Here is a 4,065-nt window from a genome sequence, read left to right as displayed (position 1 = left end):
CATACAAGACATTGAAATTTGGGTTAAATGACGATGATTTAAATTTAACTTGAGCTTGTTTCTTTTTGAAAATTAGAATCCAAAATTTGTTTACAAATGAATTTCCAGGGCTCCGGAAATGATATTGGAGTTTTTGATCGCGCCTCTGAATCAATCATGCCACTTCTTTTTCAATGTTCAAGATATCTACCTCAAAAGTGGAGCTGATTTTGGTGCTTTTCGACCGTTGGTCAGCGAATCGGAAGGTGGTTACCGGATGAATCTGGCTAATGAGATCAAATGCAAACTTGTTGTTCCCTACCAGGTTAACATTTTTTTTGGTCATTTTAAAAATTATTTTTAAAATGATCGTTTCAATTCTTAGCGATTGAATTTGAAGTATAAAAAATGTTAATTGCACAAGACTTCACAGAATGAAAGAATACTTAAAACTCTTGATCGTCCTTCCTGCTTCCTTCTCTCTCCTTATTTTTCCTCGCTCTGCATTTATCTCCATGTCTTAATTCATCCTTATTCGTCAACTTCCTGAGAATTTTTTTCTTACTTTCACTGAATAAAAAGATGGATTAGACAAGCATGCTTAAATACTTATTATTTTACAATTTTCAGACGTCGCCATCACTTGTAACATGAGAGAACACGATTTCCGAAAATCCTTTCAGGATTTATTTACTGGATCGATAGTGAGTTGAAGTTAGTTTACGCTATCATCTGTGCGTAGTTGTCTTCTGTGACGTTTTAGTTTTATTATAAAGGATATTAATAAATGTAAATATTTCGAATGAGCAGTTCTAACATATGATTCAGTTGCCTAGGACAAGTGCAAAATGCAATGGGACTACCTTAGATGATAATTTTTTTCCTTCGGAAAAGGTATACAGTACTTTCATTTCTTAAAGATCAAGGAATTACTCAAGGAAAATCAAGTAATTACTCAATTTTTTTCTTTTTATATTTTTTTCGACAAAGTTTTCCGGACAATTAATTTGGCTACATTCCAGAAATCAGTAGGGTAATGAAACTAGAATTATTTGAGCTAAAAGGCTCCTAAGTAGAAGAGTTTCAGTGTTCCGACGAAGTGAATCATAGTGTGAAGTTTCAAAAATTCCAAAACCGCGGAGGTATAAAGCATTCAAAGAAATTATTGTCATAGAATAAGAATTTCATAACAGATAAATGACTGCAATAAAATTACTAATTCATATCCGATGTATTCATAACATTTTGAACCTAATCGTTTCGAGATAGTTTCATTGCAACAACGGAATCATTGAAATGAAAATGCAATTGAAAAACAGCATGCAAAATTGTTAGATTTTCGATATGAACATTGAAGAGATAACTGTGTTCCAGAAATAATCATTTAAATCCGATTAAAATGCATCAGATTTGCAGGAATAATGAAAATAAAGTAAATGATTTCGTTGGATAAAATGAAAGCTTTGAATCTTTTACACTTCACTTTTTTCCCTGTACAGATAGATCTAAGGAACGACAAAACGAGAAGAAAAGCATTTTTTTTTTGCTGTGTTCATTTTTAGCAGATCTCTTGTGACATTTCCGATTCCAAAATTCTTCAAAATGAAATTGAAATAGTAATAATTTTCAGCAGAATGTTACATTTCACTTAATCTTTCAATTATCCAGAACGATAGCTTACAATTTCATGCATTGTTTTGCATATGATCATGTTAGGATGATACTCTTTAAATTTTCTACTATCTGGTAAGCATACAATTATAATGAAAGGAGCACTTATTCGAAATCGGCATGGAATCATTGAAAGGATTAAGTGAAGAAGAGTGAGATCAGAGGAGAAAGATGCTGCATGTTCTGAAAAGGTTGTTAACATCGATCACTCATTGTTACTCCAAGTACATCATTTTTGGGAACAAATATTTTCATAATTATTATCGATAAAGTTCAACAAAAGAGACATGGCGAGTGATGTATGGCGATGTTGCATAGGTTTTGTAATAAATACGACGGTAAATTCAGTTTGACATCATTAGTTTTGAGCTTATCGGAAAGTTACTAAATAAATGATAAGCATTAAGCGATAAACAAAAAGTAACAGCTAAACTGGTAATATTTTTTTGAATAATTTAAATCGTATGGGCAGAAAAATTATCACTTACTAAATTCGTTTTTCACTTCATTGCCCTTTTATACAATCTCATCCTTTTTATGTTTTATTTCTGGTACTGTCTTCCAAAAAAAATACTTCGCTCCTCTAAATGCTCTTGGAAACCCATAAGGAAAAAATAAACAAAACAATTATATACAAATCAATTGGCGATAGGGTCAAAGGTCACTAACTCACAAGATTTTGACATTGACGTCGTCCAATGCTTATCATGAATTTTATTTGGATATCAAATTTTTTTATTTCCATTGAAATTCGAATGTTTTCCTCTACTTACCGCACTTTCCCGTTCTTCGGTATAAGTGATATGCCAGAAAGTGTTCAGAAAATACTTTTGCTGGCAAAATTTGATAAGTTTTAAAGTCTTTGTTCGGAAACTAAGCTGAGATTCCACAAGAGCTTTCGACCTAATTCAAGTTTTTATATTTCACAAAACCATTGCATTTGCATTGCCGTAATGACAAATGATCAATAACAATGAATCCCGGGACATTCTGCGAGAAAACCCATTAAAAGCATCCAAAGAGAGAAGTCTGCTACAATATGTCGCTCATTTTTGTCTCTTCCATTTGATCCATTCGAATGGGCTGTCACGACATGAAAGTCGTTCTGTCCTGCAAAAACCTTATAACACTGAAGAAGTTCCAATCAGATCTCCTGGCACAAATGATACATTTAGTTCCGTTTCAGATCTTTCCTCTACTTCCACGAGTAGCATATGAATACATTCTTTGTACCTATCTGCGCTTCCTCTCTCCCAACAACGCATCACTCCATCTGTCAAAATCGAACTACCCTTTGCCAGTTGCTCACAGTAGCCCACTCTCCATCCCTCTTATCAATTCAAAATCTCAAGTTAAGTAATCAGATTAGACTTAACTACTCGATTAATTGCATCGTTATGCACACTTATATGATATATATATCGCCTGGGATCATTCATTATTTGGGAGCAAAATTTGCGTTGCGAGGCTATGGAAATTTACTGCGCCGAGAGATTGCGATGGCATTTCTGTATTGTTTGGTTGTTCGTGGAAGTGGGTGGATATGTGGGGTGATGTGGGAGAAGAGGTCGTCTGATTCAATGATTTACATGGAGGGAAAGTTGTAATGTCATGATGGGTGGCTGAAATGGATTGGCTTGAGCGCTTATTCTCATCCAACAATAACAATCAAACTGTTCCACTGCTACTAATCGATTTCCCCTTTGTATGTTATCTGAGACTGTTATTATTTTCGGACGTAATTAAACTAACCATTTAAAGACGATAGATCATGCTTGTTTCATGGTGTCACCGTGCTGAATTTATTTACAAGAACGAGTACGATAGACGTCATGTTTGAGAGTAGTGATTGGGACTGGGTAATACTTCCCTAAATTATGATGATTCCTCCTGGAATTGATTATAATGGGGAATGGCTATAAGACATAATCTTGCTGACGTAAATTTTTTAGTAAATGCCAAGTCCTGTTATCATCACTTTCTGTATAGTGTATGTGATGGGAAGACCTATTTAACCTTTCTTGCGCAGAGTTTGATTCCGTTTTCAGTGTGCCTTAATGTTCACTTCCTACATGTTGTCACAGATGCACATTATTAAAAATTTTTGTTCCACGTTCCCGGTGGCCACTTTCTGTTTGTTAGGAAGAGAATATTTAGAAATGCATTTTAATGGTAAAGTATACAAGTGCAAGATTGCATACTTTGCCATTAAAATGCATTTCCAAGTAAATGCCACGAAAAGAGGAAGTGAATAAATAATTTTATTCATATTTTGTTTGTATAAAAATCAGTCAACGAATGTTAATGAAAGTGTAGATGTGACGCTTTGTTTATTTATTTCTTAACCTCTTTAAACAATGCGGGCAATTTCTGTCGTCTATTATATATATATATATATATATATATATATATATA

General features: G+C 33.7%; 1 protein-coding gene across 1 annotated transcript in view; it reads left to right on the top strand.

The window, feature by feature from the left end:
• Positions 1-780, top strand: part of LOAG_16633 (surface protein PspC) — a gene marked incomplete at its 5' end in the record, with an annotated part of 7,330 nt that extends 6,550 nt beyond the window's left edge. The window contains one exon of the mRNA XM_020449282.1: positions 610-780. Within this exon, the coding sequence (XP_020307198.1) occupies positions 610-633 (24 nt within the window). The 3' untranslated portion in view covers positions 634-780. The remainder of the gene's footprint in view (positions 1-609) is intronic.
• Positions 781-4,065: the final 3,285 nt, after the last annotated feature.

The sequence above is a fragment of the Loa loa genome, assembly GCF_000183805.2.
Source record: "Loa loa unplaced genomic scaffold supercont3.11, whole genome shotgun sequence".
In the NCBI taxonomy this organism is placed as follows: domain Eukaryota; kingdom Metazoa; phylum Nematoda; class Chromadorea; order Rhabditida; family Onchocercidae; genus Loa; species Loa loa.
Note: the sequence above shows the minus strand (reverse complement) of the source record. Positions and strands in the feature narration are given on the sequence as shown.